Source organism: Nelusetta ayraudi, unplaced genomic scaffold, assembly GCF_046127955.1.
Source record: "Nelusetta ayraudi isolate G7.1 ecotype Tasmania unplaced genomic scaffold, CSIRO-AGI_Nayr_v1 ptg000018l, whole genome shotgun sequence".
Classification (NCBI taxonomy): domain Eukaryota; kingdom Metazoa; phylum Chordata; class Actinopteri; order Tetraodontiformes; family Monacanthidae; genus Nelusetta; species Nelusetta ayraudi.
The window spans coordinates 2,816,546-2,834,895 of NW_027466068.1; the positions used below are offsets into that span (position 1 = coordinate 2,816,546).

The 18,350-nt window shown below is 43.2% G+C and overlaps 2 protein-coding genes across 2 annotated transcripts; one reads left to right on the top strand and one right to left on the bottom strand.

Annotated features, from left to right (window-relative positions):
• Positions 1–903: 903 nt before the first annotated feature.
• hspb8 (heat shock protein b8) lies at positions 904–11,177 on the bottom strand. The gene is made up of 3 exons (XM_076025818.1): positions 10,482–11,177; positions 8,001–8,064; positions 904–2,591 (listed from the first exon to the last, which is right to left on the bottom strand). Exons 1-3 carry the CDS (start codon positions 10,900–10,902, stop codon positions 2,411–2,413), a joined length of 666 nt encoding a protein of 221 aa, XP_075881933.1. The 5' UTR covers positions 10,903–11,177; the 3' UTR covers positions 904–2,410.
• A 415-nt stretch (positions 11,178–11,592) lies between these two features.
• On the top strand, positions 11,593–13,736 carry LOC142888004 (THAP domain-containing protein 6-like). Its single transcript, XM_076026010.1, is given in 4 exon segments — positions 11,593–11,678; positions 12,311–12,361; positions 12,731–12,923; positions 13,470–13,736. Coding segments are annotated over 4 exon segments (546 nt in total). The 3' UTR covers positions 13,686–13,736.
• Positions 13,737–18,350: the final 4,614 nt, after the last annotated feature.

An 18,350-nucleotide genomic window follows, 5' to 3' on the forward strand; every position in this document is an offset into this window, starting at 1 on the left:
TTGTGAACTGTTAAACCGTGTCCTTCCACCTTTTTGGCATGGCTGTTGAGCCAGGTCGTGTCAATATATATTTCTCTTATATAATAAATCACGTGTGTACCACCAGTGTATATACGGAGATGACCCCAGAACTACCTAAAGGAACTTCTCGTCACACAGACCTCCTCACGCACCCTCTGCTTCGGCACAGCCAACCTCCTTAAAGTCCCCAGAACTAAGCTGCACAGCATATATGATCAAGCCTTCTGCTCGGCTGCTCCCAGGTTGTGGAATACCCTCCCTGACCATCTGAGAGCACCACTGACTAGATTCGTTTAGGCACAGCCCAGGGGTGCCCAACCTTTTTTGACCCAAGATCTACTTCCCAAATAGCCAACCTCCCGAGATCTACTAGCATGTCAACATCGCAAACCTAAACCCATTGTTTCCAGGCTTGCAGTAACTAACCTCACAACACTTTCTCTTGTCACACAACCACTATATCATATCACAAACCCGCCTTCTCTCAAACACACACAGACAAATTCCTCTCACACAGTTGCCAGTTTGCATAATGCGTTCCCTCTGCCCTCCCCTCTCTAATGTTATGTTTGTAAATAAAAGCATTTCTTTATTGTTGCTCCTCATCAGAAATTTCACATCAGCTGATAACGGAGAGAATGCAGGGTCATGTGACAACCATACTGTACATAACAAAACAAATCCAAAAGACCTCGGTAAATCATTTTTAGTCACAGTTAATAGTTACCACCTCAGCACTTAACAAATAAGCTACTGTTTCTGTACTTGTTGAGAACAAACAAATGAACCTCCAGTAGTAGAACAGAGCTAGAAAAAACAACCAAACCACACACACACACACACACAGAGTGAGAGAGAGAGAGGAGAAAATACACGTTGTGCTGGTTTACTTCAGACAATCATTTATTATTCTGAATTGGCACAAATTCAAATATATTTACAGACATTTCTGGTGGAATATATGATCAATATACACTAACCAGTCAAAGGTTTGGACACATCCTAAGAATTTAATGTATTCTCTTTCATTCTCACAACTATTGACATTGCAGTTTCTCACTGAAGGCAACAAAACTATTTATGAACACACGTGTATATTATGTAGGAAACAATAAAAATTGGAATTAAAATAACTCAAACACGTTTTAAATTCTATTCTATTCTTCAAAATAGCCACTTTCCATAAAAAAAAAGCATATTTAGAGTTATTTAAAGTGTTTTTTCTTTGCTGCATAATGATGTATATCTTGCTCATATATTTGATGTCTTCAATATCTATCCGCAGTGTAGAAAGTTATAAAGATTTAAAAAAAAAAACTAAATACATGAGAAGGTGTGTCCAGACTTTTGACTCGAAGTGTAGTTGACTGCTCCCTTTGATGTGGTCAAAAAAGGTTACCTACACATCCGTCAGTTTAAAGACCCAGTACGTCACTTTTAAATTGAGCTATTGGCATGAAAAAAAGAATCCAGGTATATGTTTAGAGTTAGATGTCGCCAATAATGATGATAATAATAATAATAATAATAATAAATCCTGCTATTTCAATTTATTTGTGCAGACTGGGCCTTTAAGCTCCTTCACTCAAAAGGTAAAACAGTCATGAGCTTCATGCTCAAGGCACTTGAGTAGAGAAAGGATGTTTTATTTTAACTTTCACTCCCTCAAAAACAAAATACATTTCAGAAAATATATTTTTGATCACTAAAAAAACACAATTAAAAATAGAAAATCCGTATTGAAAAAGGCTCAGTGTCAGAGGAACCAGCTGCTTATTAAAGACCTGCAACATGTCAGAGCCCCTGCACCTCTTCAACACCTGAAAATCAGTTAATGCTGCACCCGTTCCATCCACTGGCTGAAGGCTTTAGAGTTTAATGCAGGGTTGGGCAAACTTTTTGACCTGTGGGCCACAATGGGTTGTAAAATATGGGATAGGACAAAAAAACAAAAAAAAAAACATGCTTTACAACAAATGCTTTGAAGCCCCATGTTATTTAGCCCTGTATTGAATTGACTCTTACAGCACTGGAAAAAAGATGAAGTTACAGCTATTTTATGACTTACTTACTATTAATATTTCTTCAAGTTCGGCGGACCGGATTAAAAAGCTTAATGGGCCGCATAAAGAACCCGGGCCGTAGTTTGCCATTTCTGGTTTTCTGTTTGGAAAAATACATATTTAGGTGTTGTGTCAAATAAAAGCATTTGCTTGATTTAAAAACATGAACTGGACATGCAACAATGCGGAAATAGAAAAAAAAAAAAAATTGAAGCATCACTCTGAGTCACTGTAGACAGTTTTAATACGGGACCCTTTGCTTATTTTACACTTTTTACATCCGGACGTCAGGAAACAGGAAGCGGAGGGACAAACAGTGTGGCCGCTCAGACTGCCGCCGCGGCCTCCTGGGGCTTTGGGGCCTCCACCTCCAGCATGCCGTCACCGTCCTGGTGGCCATCGTCGCTGAACAGGTGATACGGAGGTGTCTGGCGAGCCTCGATGATGAGGACGCCCTCCGGGGACAAGGAGGCGAAAACTGTGAGAGGATCCACGTCGACTGGGATCCTGGAGACATTGGGGGAGAGGAAAGGAAAGGAAATAAAATAGAGGTGTGCTTTTAGTGTTTTTTTCTTTAAATGAATGGATAGAAAGTTTAGATTTAAGGAGAAGCACAAGTCCACTTGACTTGGGTTAAACTGCAAGTGGGCAGAAGAAAACTTCTCAGAGGGTAAGAAAAGGAAGAGAAACGAGTGGCTGCAAGTCAGAGTTGGTGCAAAGATACGAAAAAGACATTTTGCTCCGCAAAGAGCAGGTAGAAAATGGTACTAAATACTAGAATTGGAGTTTTTACTGACATCTGGAACAAAGCCAAATGAAAACGTCTTAAAGTTTAAAGAGTTAAAAAGATTCAGTCTCTGTTTATAAAAAAAAATAAAAACTTGGAAAAAATGACCAATGTTTCTCTCCTCCATCCAAGTCACAAATGGTAGTGAATTGGGGTTGAATTTTGGGAAAAATGCTTGTAGCTGTGCCACAACGACTTTGGAACAGAGAAAACACAACTTATTCAGGTGCAGTGTGGCGGTGGTGGTGGAGGTGGTGGTGTTGTAGGTAGAGGAGTTGGTGGTGGTGGTGGTGGTGGTGTTGTTGTAGGTGGAGGAGTTGGTGGTGGAGGTGGAGGTTGTAGTGGTACACAAAAACCAATGTAATAGCCAAGTCTGCCTGGTGGATTCGCCTGAAAACTTGAATTGGTTTACTCTCCTGCTGCTCATCGTCATGAAGACAGCTGACAGCTTCCAAACACCTTCTCAATACTTTCACGTGAACATAGGCAGCTGCTGCTGCACCAATATGGCTTCACTTTGGGCATGTTTCCACGGCCCAGTTTGTAAGCATTTCCACTGGTGCCAGCATGGTTCCAACAGTTACCCTTTTGGCACCTGCTTACTAGGGGTTCCGAGCGACCCGTGAGCCTTAACCATAATGGTGACGTAGCAACGAGCAGGGCACTGATTGGGTAAGAGTTTGTACGAAAGCCGAGGGGAAGTCTATCACGAAAACCAAAACCGCCATTTTTAAATGCCCTGTGTGTGGATTTTTAAATTTTCACGCTTTAAAAACTGAAATGAAATGGGGCGACACGGTGGCGCAGTGGTTAGCGCTGCCGCCTCACAGCAAGAAGGTCGTGGGTTCGATTCCGGGGCCCGGACCTGGGACCTTTCTGTGTGGAGTTTGCATGTTCTCCCTGTGTCTGCGTGGGTTCTCCGGCTTCCTCCCACACTCCAAAAACATGCATGTGAGGTCAATTGAACACTCTAAATGGTCCGTAGGTGTGCGTGTGCGTGTGAGTGTGAATGGTTGTTTGTCTCTATGTGGCCCTGCGATGAACTGGCGACTTGTCCAGGGTGTCACCCTGCCTTCGCCCTAAGACAGCTGGGATAGGCTCCAGCAGACCCCCGTGACCCTGAATAGGAATAAGCGGGTATAGAAGATGAATGATGATGAAAAACTGAAATGATTATGAAACTGTGCCATGGGCGAAGAAAGAGTTGTTGCCTGTTAAGTTTCGGTCCTTATAGCGATTTTAACGCATGGTAGCATGTTACCATGGTTGAATGAAGCTTTTGCTGTTTTGTGCTTTGTGTAGACTTAAAGTTGTGTGGGTATTCTTGTCTAATAATAAACAGTGTTTTGATAGAAGTCAACAAAATCATTCTAAGCACTACTAAAATCTCTTGCCGAAAAACAAAACAAAAACATGGCCAATACAAAAAGTAAAACTTAGGAATCTAGTTGACACAGGCAGCACAACAAACGTCCAGGGACCTTCGGTCCGCCTTGCAGCCCTAACTCCACCCATGCTCAGCTGGGACCAAGTTAGAGTTGAAACACACCCGTGCCGAGCCATACCATGCCGAGTCAAGCTGGCCCCAACCACGTAGCACCAGTGGAAACACGCCCTTTGACAAACTAGGAGGAAGAATCGAAGAACAACTCGGTTTAAGATTCAGGTTATTTTCAGAAGAAGACTCCTGTCTTCGGTATGGAAGTCCTGCACAAGTCCAACTCTTTGTCAGGCCAAATATGGAGGTTGCAGGATTTTGCGTGAGTAGCCGGGTGTCCCGGGGAGTTCATGTAAACACGCGGCTACCCTGCGCAGAGGAGGAGGAGGAGAGCGTGATCTCACCCTGGCCGTTTCATTAGAGAGGAGCCTCCAGCAGCTCTCCACTTCACCGACAAATACCAGCCAGAGGGGAAGAAAACTTTCAAGCCACGGCAGACAAGGTTTCAGTTTTTATCCACAGGTTTTAAACAGCAAGCACTCATTCAACACTTGCTAATGTGAAGCTATTTGGAGTGAGAGAAGATGACAGGTTCCCTTGTTAGTTCCTAATATTCCTCCATATATATTAAAAAAAAACAACGACAACAACTCTCCTCTCCACCCCTCCCCTTTCCCCCCACCAGGCTGTCACACACCTCCATCCATCATCACTCTGGGCTACATTCTACCATATTAACATGCTACCGCCTCAGTTCACATGGCAGGAAGATGTCAAAGTAGCTTCTGCCAACTAGAGGGGGCTAGTGGTTAAATTCTGCCAATAGGTAACTTTGTACTCCTGATAAAAAAAAAATGCACCTCCCATATAGCAGTATTAACTGATTTAAATATAAAGCTTTTCATGACATTTAATTATATAACCCATCTTGTTTATAGCATTGTGTCACTATCGCAGCTACATCAACTTGCTACAAAATGATTTCAGCTTTCAATGCAGATTTTTAACCAGGCAGCTTCCAACTGTTTAAAGTCCACATTCAAAAAGACGCAACAGGCTGACAGTGACCCTGGCCTGGCTAATGAGTAATACAAGAGCTGTTTCACTGTGTAGATACAGGCTCGTGCAAATATGTAGGAATTTAAAGTTAAAATGTAGCGGTCATGCCGTCAAGCTAGGCCATTGCTATTCAGGTTAAATATCTTTTGGGTTTTTTTTTCCCCCGTCAGACACGTCCCGGGCCAGATGAGTGCCAGTGTTTACGCTGAGCATCCTTCTGTGGAAGGCAGGCGGCAGAATCCGAATCAGTCCAGCTTGGGGGCTTTTATTTACCTCCGGCGAGCGGATGTTTTATCTCCCGCATTGATTTTGTGCAGCTGCCCAAAATAATGTCTGACATGTTTTGTTTTGTTTTTCTTCCCACTCTTCTTCACCTCTGCCTGCTTCTCCTCACACACTGAGGCACATGAATGACCCCTATAACTGTGTGTGTGTGTGTGTGTGTGTGTGTGTGTGTGTGTGTGTTGGAAGTATAGTAGAAACAGGCAGCAGCAACGACCCCAATGACAAACATCTGCTGGAGGTTTTATAAATAAAATCAGAGCTGTCACAATGGTGCCACCAGGGGGTGGCCGCACCCCCCCCCCCCCCCCCCCCCGCTCCTCCTGTAAATTTACTGGCCACCCCACTGGCCAGTATAGATTCTAGTAGGGTCAGTTATGCATTTCATCCCAAATGCGCAGCCAGCCAGGAATGCCGCTTTTGATCTTCCCTCACTCACAGCAGCCGCCCCCCGCTGTTTTGCGCGACAGAAACAAAGCATGTCAAACAACCCGGCAAGGGAGCGCTCCGAACGGAGCCGAGCCGATAACTGTATATGTATAACTGAGGCATGTATAAAGGAGTTACGTTAGCTCCGTTAGCTGCTGCTTGTATATGTTATGTCAGTCATTTGCAACAATGAAGAGAAAGCCCGCAGACATCTTTCTTACTTCAAGAAGAACATTGGAACAGGAGCGAAAGAGACGACAGGGAAGCAAGCTTAGTGAGGAGGAGAAGGAGTAGGAGAAGGACGGAGTAGAGGAAAAGACAGAGCAGGATACACAGCCAGCATCAATAACAGAGCCAGGAGCCAGGTAGGACTCAACAAAAGCAGCTGTTCGACCTGTTCCTGGACCAACAGGTGAAATTATGACTGCGTGGCCTTAATAATGAAATTGACGGCATTAAATTACAAATCATGGCATAATCATTTAAAGCTTTTTGATTCATGTTTATTGGTAGTTGAGTTTCAGAATACAAATGCCTACAGGCTCTTAATACAGCTATGATTGATGATTACTATGGAGAGGGGCTAAATATTATTATTATTATTAGAATTATTATTACTAATACTACTACCACTATTATTAAATGTATTATTATTATTATTATTATTTTAGTGTCAGAATAACTGATTTTGTTTCTGGTTTATCATAGATATCTTCCAGTCAAGAGCAGAGCAGAGTCTGTGCACATCATTAATAACATTAAACACTCATAGAGGTTATATAGATATATTATATGACATAAAAGAGTTTTGATCAGATATCAGATTTACTACTACCAATCATGGTAATTTATTTTTGATGTGGATTTTCTTTGGAGAATGTGATCGCTATTTCACGTCACGTGACATTCTTTCCGCAAGCTTGACATGATTGGTAGTAGTAAATCTGATATCTGATCAAAACTCTTTTATGTAATATAATATATCTATATAACAGATTTGCTCATCCCAGAGACGGCGCAGTTTGCCATCTTTGGACCGTCGTGGCTTTCTGACAAAACGTCAATATGTGCCGTCCACGGAGTGAGAGTGTGTTGGTCTCAACGCTGCCTCCTGTTAACATTAGCTGTGTTTATTTTGTGCAATTCACACCGCCGTGATGGTGCCAGCAACCACCCGCTAAACACGCTAAAACGCTAAACATCCAGGTGCAGCAAATGACCTTCCTACTGGTGAGGCACCAGACCTGTGGATCAAAGTACATCCAAGATGCTAACTGAAGCTAATGCTAAATGGGAGGCAACTTGATTCTCTGAGCCATTAAGGGGAACAATTGTTTATGCATACAGAAGCTGCACGACACCGAGAAAGGAACCGGAATGGAACTCCTGTGAAATACCTCTGTCATACAAAGTGGGTCTGCATTGTTCTTTTTAAGGAGTTATATTTGTCAGTACATTGTATCAGAGTGCGAGAGAGATTAAACAAATACACGCACGCACGTGCGCGCGCGCACACACACACACACACACACACACACACACACACACACACACACACACACACACACACACAAACTTATGAAAGAGAGCAATGGAGTGGGCTGGCTAGGGGGCGGGGGTTTGGGTTTTGGGTGTAACAAACAAATGGGTAAACACCGAAAGAGAAGAGACAGAGAGAGTTTTTTTTAAGTCAAGAGGGACGATGATGAAAATGATGAAAAAAACTTGAGTGGGAGTAAAAAAAAAAAAAAAACAGCAGCTGAGCAGAAGTGCTTGTCGACCGTCAAAATAATACACTACTAAATACGCTACCAAATAAAATAAGCAGTTAATACCACTTGGGTTATCAGGAGTAATTGAGAAAAAAGATTTCAGCCAGACAGTACAGTGTAGAGTCACAGTTCACTGGATCAATACTCACTGGATCTTCTTGGTGAAGTTCTTGGTCACAATGCCTCCTTCTTCCTGCTTCTCCTCGTGTTTCCCTGCAAGGGAAATAGTAAACACATGAACCGACTACAATCAAAGGTTGTGCGACATTTTAACCAAGGTGTGACTCAAGAGTTGGTGTCTGGTCCTATCCGGGGAAACAGTGATGCACACTGCGTCACTGGGATCAAATGACACGTTCACGGTTTTCCACTGCTTATTCCCAGTGTGGCCCCTGACCGGTTTTCACCATGAACAACTTGTTTAGAATGTCTTTGTCATTCTCTTGACTTTCCTCCAAACAGTGACTCCTTTGAAGTCAGGAACAAAATAAATAAATAATTATAACAGCTGAGAATGGAACCTCCCTTAAGCTCTCCATAAAGTCGGAGCCCCTCACCCTCTGCTCCACCCCCACTCTCTGGGACTTCTGAGCAGCTGCTCTGTGGACGCCAAATATCACCACTGCTGCCAGAGAGCCAGGGGCGTGGCCTAACAAACCCGTCTCCGGGCGTGGATGTTAGACTGCTACCCGACTCTCCACTGTGGTGCTGCTTCTGCCTGAGCCGGAGCCTTCTGGAGCTTTCCGCAGAGAGAGTGTGGACTGTGTAGAGTTATGAGATCATTATTTCAACCACCGTGTGACTTCAGTTCCCCTCTGCCGCACTACCAATATGTAGAAAAGAAATAAGAAAAAAATAAAGAGGAATTTGTCCAATTCTTAAAAGTAAAAAAAGAATCATTACTCAAATACCTTTCATCATTTTAGGATTTCAAGAAGTGATTATCAAAAAGCCTTTTGAATCCTCAGTCTTCACAGCCGTCAGTAGCAGAAAATCACCTTGACAATTCTGACCAGACAACACACTCGTGGGTGGACGTCGAAGGACATCAGACAGTGTTGGAGCCATTTACTGCCCAAGTAGTTGAACTAGTGTGGCAGAAATCTGTTTTACAGTGAACACCTTGATGGCGAAATCTTTTAAGTGAAATCCTATGAACATCTTGCAAAAAAAAAAGTTGACAAACCCTTTAACTGGCAAGGTTTTACTGTTGGTTGAGACTGATGTGTAGTGAAGTGTGACAACACACAGATGTTGACGGTTTCCATGAAACTCTGCACCATTCTGCTACCGCCTTCACACGAGCGCACAAAGAAACATTTTGTCGAATGGTTCAGAATAATCCGAATAATAACTAATAACACCTCCAACACGCCTGACACATTTTTAGAATGAGGTCAAGTCACTGTAGCAGGCAGCCCAACATGGGGCTGATTGAATGACCCAACTGGCATACCAACAATGTCTCTATAAAAAACTCTGGGGAGGGGGGGTCTGCGGTTCTCTGTACACCCTGCAGCCCCGAGACTCCTGGCAATACACACTTCCTTTGAAGAGACGCAGACGCAGTCCCATAGTCAACCACCGGGGGCGAGACGAGACATCGAAAGAGAAGGCCAGTACGAGGCCTGTGGGGTTCTGTGTGTGTGTGTGTGTGTGTGTGTGGGGGGGGGGGGGGGGGGGGGGGGGGGTAGTGGGCAGCCAAGGGGTGTCGGGGGAGAGGGGTTTGAAAGTGAGATCCCATTTCCAGAACATTCCCTGCTGCCTGTCCGACTGCAACAGAGACTGTTGTTGCCTCGCTGCAAATCTAAATTGAGCCCCTGGCCGAGCGAGGTGAGGGAGGCGAGGGAGGCGAGGGAGTCGTTCTCTAGGAATTCAAAACAGGTGTCTGAGCTTCAGGACTTGCTGCCTACCTGCCAGGCTGCCAGCTCAGGTCCCAGTCTTGCAACTTTGGTTGCCGCTTTCATAGAAACTCTTATGAAAGCGGAGACCAGCTTCAGCTCAGCGGATTTCAAATGGCTGCCAAAGTTGCTGCGACAATGTTTTATGGCTGGGTTGCAGAGAAGATGATGGAGAGGTGTAGGTGCGCCAAGACTGCCCCCCCCCCACCACCCCGCAACAAGCCAGTCAGAGACACTACCTCAATAGCATGTTCCCCGTTATCAATGTTTCAACGTAATGAATTGGGAAACCTCACAATTTTAATTTAAAAAAAAAATAAAAGGGGGAAAAAGTTGCTTTGAGAAATCAAAATACTTTTGCATTTTGATTTCTTGGTTTTCAAAGGTTGATGATGTGATTAAAATGGTTGCTATATGCCATTTCACGTCAACCACAAACACAAGATGAGACAAGAAGCTACATTACATCCCTGAAACCATTTATAGATTTAAGATACAGCACCCAGCCCCTGTCTGTAATCCCGGGCAGCAAGGTGGGAAATTAAACCCTTCATGTCATTTGTTTGACCCATTAATTCATGATTAAAAACGAAACCAACTGTGTTGATCTCCACGCTGACCTCACTCTAAAACAAACAAACAAACAAACAAACAAACAAACAAACAAACAAACAACACTTGTAACTTGATTTCAGAAAGTCGGAAGTTCAAGACCCCCCCCTCACTCACCTGAAACTTCGACAAATCCGTCTCTCGTCTTGACGTTCAACTCCTCGGGCTTGAAGCTGTGGACGTTGACGCAAACCTTCCAGGGCTCCCCGCCGGTGGTGACGGGCGAGCTGCGGGGCGAGGTCTCTCCGTAGCGGCTGGTGTAGAGCGCGGGGCTCACGGAGGACGGACGCGGCTGGAAGCCCCTGCTGAAGGGCGACGACGCGCCGAGGCGCGTGCCGAGCAGACCGGGCCGAGCCCAACCGGGCCAGTCCCGGGCCAGGTCGTCAGTGAAGGGCGCCATCGCAAAGTCTTCGTCCATGAACCGGGATGCGAGCGGGTCCCGGAACAGGGACTGATCCCTGAATGGCGACTCTCCGAACGGGTCCCTGGGGAACCTCTGGCGATTCCCGAGGGACCCGTAGAAGTCTCCCTCTGCCATGTGGAGGTTCTGAAAGACTTTTTCTTTCTTTCTCTCCCTGACAATGACTTTTCCCTACACGATCAACTTATCCTGTGCTCCTTGAAGTGCGCACATTCCCTTTTCCGCAGCCAGTTGCGCCTTTTAGATCCAGAGAGCAGCGCCTGCGGGACGGCCGGAGTGCGTCTGGACTGGTCTGGACTGGTCTGGTCTGGTCTGCAGCCTTCCAGCGCTGCACCGGCGGCGGCTTTTATAGACCCCGCTGGGTGACGTTTCCCCAAATGTCGAGCGGACACACCGAGTGTCGGGAAAGTGCTGGGAGGATCAGGGCAGAGCGCGCACTTTAAAAAAAAAAAAAAAAAAAAAAATTCCACACAGGAGGTCTGACAGACTCTACACAAAAATAAAACAATAATTGACAAAACATCCGGGTGGATCGACTTTGACCTACATCACTAGAACACAAGTCCTTCATATTATTCCTCTTAAAACATTATTTAAAGAATCTTGATTATTACTGAATGACTCGTTAAAGGGGCCTTTTTTAGCAGGGCGGGCCCAGCAGCTGGGCTGGAACCTCCTCCTTTTGACCAAATGCAGTCACTGGGCTCATGACACGAAGAGCCATGAGTGTCTCCCCTGACTCGATGACTCACTGCCGCTTTAATAGAAGTTTACACACACACAGCTGCGGGTCAAAAACTGGATGTCATGGCCGCAGACTCAACAGACTCAACCGCTTGTGTTTACTGCGCTGGGACACCCGAGTCGGTGCGGGAACACGAGAGGAGACTGAGGTAACGTTTGGGTCCAACTGCATGATTTCATAACTCGTGTTTTGCACAACTTACTCTATGAACAGGTGGGGGATGGATGGATCTGTACCGAAGCTGTATGAGACAAATGGGACTTCACACGGACATCATAGATTGGACAGTACAATAGTAATGTGCTTTTGAGATATGGAGAAAAAAATAAAATAAAATAAAGATTTAAAATCTGCATTTAAGATGAATTGGGAACTCTAAATTGTCCGTAGTTGTGTGTGTAAATGAGAATGGTTGTTTGTCTCTATGTGGCCCTGCTGGCAACTCGTCCAGTGCGTCACCCTGCCATCGCCCTATGACACCTGGGATAGGCTCCAGCAGACCCCCGTGACCCTAGACATAGATAGACGCCGCTCTGACTGTCGAGTGACGTGCCTAAAGCGCTGCCATCTTGAAACAGGGGTCGGTGCTGCGAGACTACCTGTACATCAATTGAGGTAAGAGCTGCGCTACAAGTAGAATTATTCACTGAATTTTCGACCGACTTCCAAACGTTTTGATTTTTAGAAAACGTGACAAATGCAGCTACGACACGGGATGCTTGGATGTCTGAAAGTGCCGGTTTTACTACCCAAATAAAACTTCTACTTTTTTATACATAGCTTAACTGGAAAAGATGTTGGACCAGATTACCGTGGAATCACTTTTCACAGGTAAGGTGTACACAAGGAATCATCTGTAGTGAGTATAATGTTAAATAGTCAAATAAACCCCGACAGTAGGGATTGAATTTCTCAGCTCCGCCTCAGGGTTCTTTCCATAGCATAACCAGCGCATTTGTTTGAAAGATATTTTGGTTAAAATGCAATGTTATTTCTTCTATAAACTGCCCCTGGTCTTGAAAAAACAGACCTTGGACTGCAGTGATTATCCAGGTAATCATTTCAAGCATTAGAAGATTTGATAAATGTTGGATATCATGTCCTGTATTTAATATGTAACATTTAACATTAATGTAAAGGGTGATAAAAAAAAATTTTTTTTGTAGATTTAAATCTCTGGCTAATTTTCTCACACTTCAGGTTTCCCAGAGAGCTTAATCTCAAGAGAGAATGGGAACTGACACTTAAACGGGAAGGTTTTGTGGCCAATGAGAGGTCCTTGCTCTGCAGTGAGCACTTTAAGGCAGATGATTTTGACAGGACAGGGCAGATTGTCCGGCTTAGACATGGAGTCAAACCATCTGTCTTTAACTTCCCATCTCATTTACAAAAGGTATGTGTGCTATTTGGCTAAATAATTAATTCATTAATTCATTAATTCATTCATACATGTCTGTGATTCATGTTTGTTTAAGCTAATTTTTTTTTTTATAACTACTCAGTGCCTCCCCTTCTAAACTTGTTTTTTTCTGTCTGCTTGTTCAGGAATAATGTACAGGACACTAAAACTTAAAATGTACAACATACACTTAAAACTTTTTTATTTTTTTTTATATATATATATATTTTTTTTTTTTTACATTTTAGCAAGTACAATCAAATACCACACACACTTCAAGGAGAGCTGAAGAGATCCTGCCAGTGGCCTGCCAGCATTCAGATGAAGCCAAAACTCAAAACCATGAGAACATCACAAGGCCCTGGTCGTATTAAAACCTCTTTTGTAGTTTCTCTCTGAAACTCATTTTGGAAACTGTCAAATTTAATTCAATTAACTTTATTTGATGGAGAGGGACAATATACATTAATGATTTTTTTTCAGCTACATCTGTGAGTGATGAGTTTGGAAAATCACTCAATATTTTCCTCTTTCCACCAGGACCACAATTAGGCTTTGCCTGCTTATCCCACTGTTCTTAAGAGGAGACTTGGTGAAGCTCTGGCTAGAGTGGAGAGTCTGGAGCGCAAGGGAAGGAACAGCTTGATCCGAGAGCGAAGGGCAAAATAAACTGTACACGCACTTCTTGAGGATTTGAGGGAGAAGAACCTCATCAATGAAGAGCTGAAGGACAAACTTGACTTCTGCTCAGGGTAAAATTAACATACACATTTGAGCCTTGGTCCTTGAAGGATTGACAATATGATTTGCTTTGTTGTTGTAACTTTGGCTGTATTAATGCCAAATGCATAAAACTTGCTGAGGTTGCTGAGGCTGCTCAGACTTTTGAGCCGCTCAGTTAGTTGCTCTCCGCACATTGAGGGACCTGGGCTCCACACAGTTTAAAGACTGTGAAGAAACAGCGGAATTTATTGAGGTAATATGACTATGGCTGCACAAGGTGCTGGATATGATATGTGATATGATTTTAGATGCATAAAGTTAATGCAGATATTTGCTTGCATTGACAGGCTCTTTGACACCATGAACAGCCGCAATCCCCATGCAAAAGGATTCAAAGCTCCCCTAGGGGCTTTGAATTGGGCAGACAGTGGTGTTCTTGTTGAAGGCCAGGCAATATTTGATCAGCTTATCTAAGGAAAATGGCACATCCCTTCACAGATCAAAGAGGTCTTTTAAAATATTTCTGTTTACAAAAGAGGATTATGGTCACTATAAAAAAAAAAGGGAGCTCTGGCTTTGAACTCACAACTCTTTTTTCCCCCCACAGTGGCCCTTATTCTCTTCGGTATTGTTTGCAAGTTCTGTTCCCGCGTTCTGCATCAAGTTCATAAGATGCTTTCTACTCTTGTTCTGGGGTTCAGGTTCGGGTTCAAATGCTGCCCCAAAGTTGTTGACCATTGTTTGTATTACTGTTTTAAATATCTTGTGTTTGCGCTTTGGTGGTCTTGTGGACAACACTTTGGTCTATATTTCAGGATTTGTTGTTCGGCAGGTTCTCAGAAAGCTCTCTTGTGACGTGTGCCGAGGCAGCCTGGTAAAAGACGCCATACCCACACCGTTCAACGAGAGCTACCACCTTCTCATACTTAAAAACAAGGGTGGGCTGATGATTCCATCAGGTGGCACGGTCAAGGTGGTGAAGGCAGCAGAGCGGGTTATTGGCCAGCTCCAATCAGGGCAAGCTCTCAAGGTGTCCGTGGTGACACATGTTGTCCGGGAAGAGACTGGCACGGAGGTTGTGTTTTTCCTCCGTGAACATATTGAAGAAATACAGTTTGGAATTGACCACCACCATTCAAACCTACTGAGACTATAGTGTCTGTGTTCATTAAGGTTAAGCTGCATCACATAGCAAAAATGGCTCCACTCAGGTACCAGAGTGGCAGCACAAGAACAAAACTATGCAAAATGGTTCTCTTTCAGGGGTTTGAACTTTTTTTTTTTTTTTTTTTCGTGGGCTGAGGGTGGAAAGGATTAAAATTACAAATTGATCTATCAATTGATCACAGGGGCAGAAGGTTCTGTGAACACAACGACAAACTAATGAATGCACACGTGAGTCGAAATTAATGGTCCAATAAACAAATGGAGGGGAAGGCTCATCATTAAATTATATTTCATCCTCAGACTCAGTCCGACACGATTAAAACTTCACTGCAGCTTCCCAGCAAGAACGTTCAGCACTGAAGATGGTAAGTTTGTTATGTAGTACAGTGATTTGCTTGAAGAAAGGGTTTTATTACCGGCAATGAGGTTGAAGAACCCTGCTACTCTCAGGCTTGTTACAACTCCACCTCCCCTAAAAATAAAAATGATAGCAGCATGAATTATAATATTGATATAATAATTAAAATGACAACATGGCAATAACAATTTTAGAAATATTGATAATTCAACGATCATTAGAATGTTATTGCTATAATATTAATAAAAATATGATCGTTATTTACAAAGGCAATACAATCATTAGAATGATAATAGCAATATGATAATTATAGTGCTGAAACATTTATATCAATAATCACATGTGACATAAAGACCTCAATACACTTAAGTCTGGCTGTCTGTCCTACATGTCTGACATGTCTTGATCGATTTATGAGCACTTTTAAAGTGACAACATTTCATTCCTCCATGGCCGTAATGCACTGTAGGAGCGAGCGCCACTGTTCCACTGTTCCAAGATGGCGGCCGCGTAGGGACGTCGCTCCAATTGGCATCAGCAGTCAGCGCAGCATCTATGTCTATGCCCGTGACCCTGAGTTCAGTGATAAGAGTCATTCACGAGGACTCAGAGTGCTCACAATCGCTGTGCACTTCTTCGACAATGGTCTACCTCCTACTGCTGCACCCATGTATATATTTTGTATGTATTTTTTATATTTTAAGGTATATGTTTTAAAAAAAAATGCACAGTAATGTATACGTGTGTGTGTGTGTGTGTGTGTGTGTGTGTATAATGTATACTATATATATATGTTCTTTCATTTTACTACCGAGTTGCACATTTGTTTACCTTGATCTTTTCGTTTTGTTTTGCTTTTTTTAAGCAAAGTAAAGAGAACAATGATAAACCGGAGGCAAATGTTTGGCATGCACAAACTTGGCCAATAAAGCTGATTCTGATTCTGAAGAGGGTATGGAAAATGGATGGATTAATGCAGTCTTTACCAACCTTTTTTGAGCCACAGTACTTATTATACATTAGAAAAATCACACCACCAAATAAATATATCAAAAATGTATTTAATGAAAGAGAATGAAACTGTAGTCTAAATTTACTGACTCGGAGTAAAATCTGGCCCGGTTTGATTGAACACGAAGCTGATGTTCTTGCAGGAACTGAGGAGAGACACACATGAAGATCTCCTTCAGTCTCTCTTTTTTATTCAATCTTATTTTCTTGAAAAGCCCAGCTCACGTAGATATGTTGTGGAGAAAGGAAGCAGAGCTGAAATAGCTCTGCGCCCTCCTTTCAGTTTGGAGATGGCATTAGTTTGCTTGGAACCTTGGCACCGTTGGACAGCTTTTCCCCGCACACCAGGCCCAACGGAATCGGCTCGGTTGGGTCCCCAGTTAAAGTGAATCCAAACGCAATATAACTTTCATTGTATTGTCTTGAGCTTGCCTTTTTTTTTTACTTTCATCTGACTACTACTCATACTTGGGCTTTTACCTGGGTCAAAATGTTCTTTAGAACCAGAGGGTCCTGATTGATTTACTTTTTCTTTTTTTAAATATTGTGGCAGCCGGGGGAAGCTGGATGCTCCCCTGTAGCCGCAAGGGATCATGGGGTAACTTTCTTGTTGAGTTACGTTGCATGTTGTTGTTTATTGCGAGTGTGTGCGAGTGTCTTAGTGCGTTGCTGGAGTGTTCCCTATTGCCTTGTATGCCATGTTTTGGTCATTGCTGTTGGAACCACGAGTCAGTGTTGCCATCAGAGCGTGATATTGGTAAAGCCGCTTTAAATACGGTGGCGTCGCTTTGACGCATCGAAGAAGAGATCCGCGCTGTGAGTGATTCATACGTGAATTCGCCACAATCGCGTATCGCCGCCGCCGCCGCCGCCGCCGTCATACACTGAACTCACATTGAATGCATTTTTGCCACTGTCTGCCGCGCGGTATGGCACAGACGGGCGCAGACATAGATATATACAGAAGGCTAGATGTCTTATCCGCGCTGCTGGCCAATGGAATCGAACGTCCGCACTGGCGGCCATCTTGCCACAGTCACCTCGCTCCGCCCCTCTCACTCAGAACTATGTATTCTTATTGTGCATGCTATTTTAAATAGCCCTAAATTGCTCTATTTTCACCCGAATTTCGAGCGGTTTGGTTTGTTATAAAGGTTATAAGCATAGTTATGATACTGCATACTTATTAATGATTTATAACCATAGGCTTTCATGTGAAAAGAGCAAAAACACGCACACACCCATATTTAATAAAAACGTATATGCTAAACGCTAAACTAAACAAACCAGCACTAAATCGGAACATTAATCAAACAGCTCCAACAATATCTTACAGGTGAAATGTGATCCTACGAGCTTTTGTTTGTGGACAGCGACGATTGCTGCACCCATAAGCGGCACAGAAGTTCGGCATTTTTTCAGTCACCGATTTCCTGTAGAAGTCATAATGCATGATGCTGTAACAAAGCAATCCAATTTTAAATCATTTGCGAATTAAGTTAAATTATATTGAAAAGAAAAGCTAGAAAAGCCATATGTCAAATTGCTTGTTTTATTTACACCTACCAATCCTAATCCATTTTATATTTTATATTTTTAAAAAGACGAACTGTAATCTCAGTTTGTCACCGTTAGACTCTGAATCAAACAGGTGGGGGATGAGATATCAGCAGCTCTAGTTCATTGATCACTGTGTCTCTGCTGCATGAACTGATGAGACTGCGTTCACGCAGCAGCAATAGATGTAGGCTAAGTTGCATTAGCTTGGTTTGCAACGGTATAGGAAACGCACCTCAGCGAATAACTACAACCGACACGACAAATATTGTATGTGAACAAAATACTAGTTTCTCCTGAAATAGCTGTTGGCTTAACTTAACTTAAGAAATGAAAATCTTAGTGGTCTCAGTTGTATTAACTTGTCTTAGCACCATTATGCTTTTTTTTCTAATAGAAAGCTCCACTCTCAACATGTTCAACCATCCAGAATTATTGCTACGTTATGAACGTTTGTAAGAAAGCAAACCGTGCGCAAATCCGTCAAGTTTTCAGCGAGATCAGAGTGTTAATGCTTGTTCAGATCACTCACGTTCCCTCACGTTCAATACATCAGACAGTGACTGCCTGGCTGTGGAAAAATGGCGGCCAGTGCGTACGTTCGA

Coding starts and splice junctions, on each gene's coding strand:
- hspb8 (XM_076025818.1), bottom strand. CDS start 10,902: ATGGCAGAGGGAGACTTCTACGGGTCCCTCGGGAATCGCCAGAGGTTC. Junction 8,065..10,481: donor CGGATTTGTCGAAGTTTCAG/GTGAGTGAGGGG, acceptor TTTCCCTTGCAG/GGAAACACGAGGAGAAGCAG. Junction 2,592..8,000: donor AACTTCACCAAGAAGATCCA/GTGAGTATTGAT, acceptor CAATGTCTCCAG/GATCCCAGTCGACGTGGATC.